This window comes from Diaphorina citri, unplaced genomic scaffold, assembly GCF_000475195.1.
Source record: "Diaphorina citri unplaced genomic scaffold, Diaci psyllid genome assembly version 1.1 scaffold13740, whole genome shotgun sequence".
NCBI lineage: Eukaryota > Metazoa > Arthropoda > Insecta > Hemiptera > Psyllidae > Diaphorina > Diaphorina citri.
In genome coordinates, this window is record NW_007391107.1 from 1 (window position 1) to 1,173 (window position 1,173).

Genomic DNA, 1,173 nt, shown 5'->3' on the forward strand with positions numbered 1-1,173 from the left:
CTTAGTATAGCAGCTCAAGAACACAACCTAACGTGTCCCACCATTTTGCCGTCTGGTTCTGGGATTCAAATCAAAGAGGGTCGTCATCCCCTACAGGAGCTCAATGTGGAGAGTTTTGTACCAAATGATTTCCAATCCCAGAGGATTCATATTTTGACGGGGCCCAATGCGTGCGGGAAAAGTGTGTATCTGAAACAGGTTGGTGAAATGGTCAAGGCGCTCGCTTGCTAAACAGGAGGACGCGGGTTCAATCCTGCTGTTTAGACTGCTGGGGTAAAGGGACTTTTCAGTCCCATTCAGGCAGAATAAACAAGATACCTATGTATAGATATTCTATAAATAAAAAGGAAAGTACAAATACTAGAAATAAAACAGTCGAGGCATGGTAATAATAGAGCTCTAAGGATTCCGTGGTAAAGAACGCCTCTGGTGTTAACCTCACCTAGTGGTTACCTTCTACTCATAATTATTAAAATTTTACCAACCCCTCCGTTCAGAAGATATCCTTTAACAGACGGAAAAACTTGATGCAACAACGCGAACAACACGCCTTCAGCATTGTTAAAAAAAAGTAAAATTCAGATTACAATTCATATACAAAAAGCCCAACCTGAGGCTTAAGTCTAGGGGCTAGATAGACCTAAGGGATAGATTAACCCATCAAGTCCTGGCGTTACATATATGTAACACCAAACACGTGTCGCTAAATTGTCGAATCTAGAACTCACTTCGTTCTTCACAGGTGGCTCTGATCACCTACTTGGCACACTTGGGCAGTTACGTACCAGCGCGGGAGGCTAAGATCAACATTGTCGATCATATACATTGCCGAATCAACACGGCAGAATCTACCGAACATCATCTGAGTGCTTTCATGACGGATTTGAGACAGGTACCTATTTCTCCTGCTTTTTTACTTTCCTTATCCTATAATAAAGAAAAAAAGTAGGTACCTAATGTAGGTACAATGTACATAGGTATTCGCCAAAAATGTCGGTGGTATTTTTTTAGTGCCAAAACACGTTTTGAGGTCCCTAGAGCCTAAATCTGGTAAACAAAATATCTCGAGAACGGTCAGAGGTAGAATGTTAGAATTTGGTACGTCGTTTTTCAACCGTGAGAACCGCGAACTCCTGAGCTTTTTCCCCGCATAGCCCTAACTACGTTCTGATT

At 41.9% G+C, this 1,173-nt stretch overlaps 1 protein-coding gene across 1 annotated transcript; it reads left to right on the forward strand.

Annotated features, from left to right (window-relative positions):
* Positions 1 to 6: 6 nt before the first annotated feature.
* On the forward strand, positions 7 to 892 carry LOC103523002 (mutS protein homolog 5-like; the record flags this gene model as incomplete). The annotated part of the gene is made up of 2 exons (XM_008488080.1): positions 7 to 198; positions 743 to 892. Coding segments are annotated over 2 exons (342 nt in total), but the record flags the coding sequence as incomplete, so codon positions are not given.
* Positions 893 to 1,173: the final 281 nt, after the last annotated feature.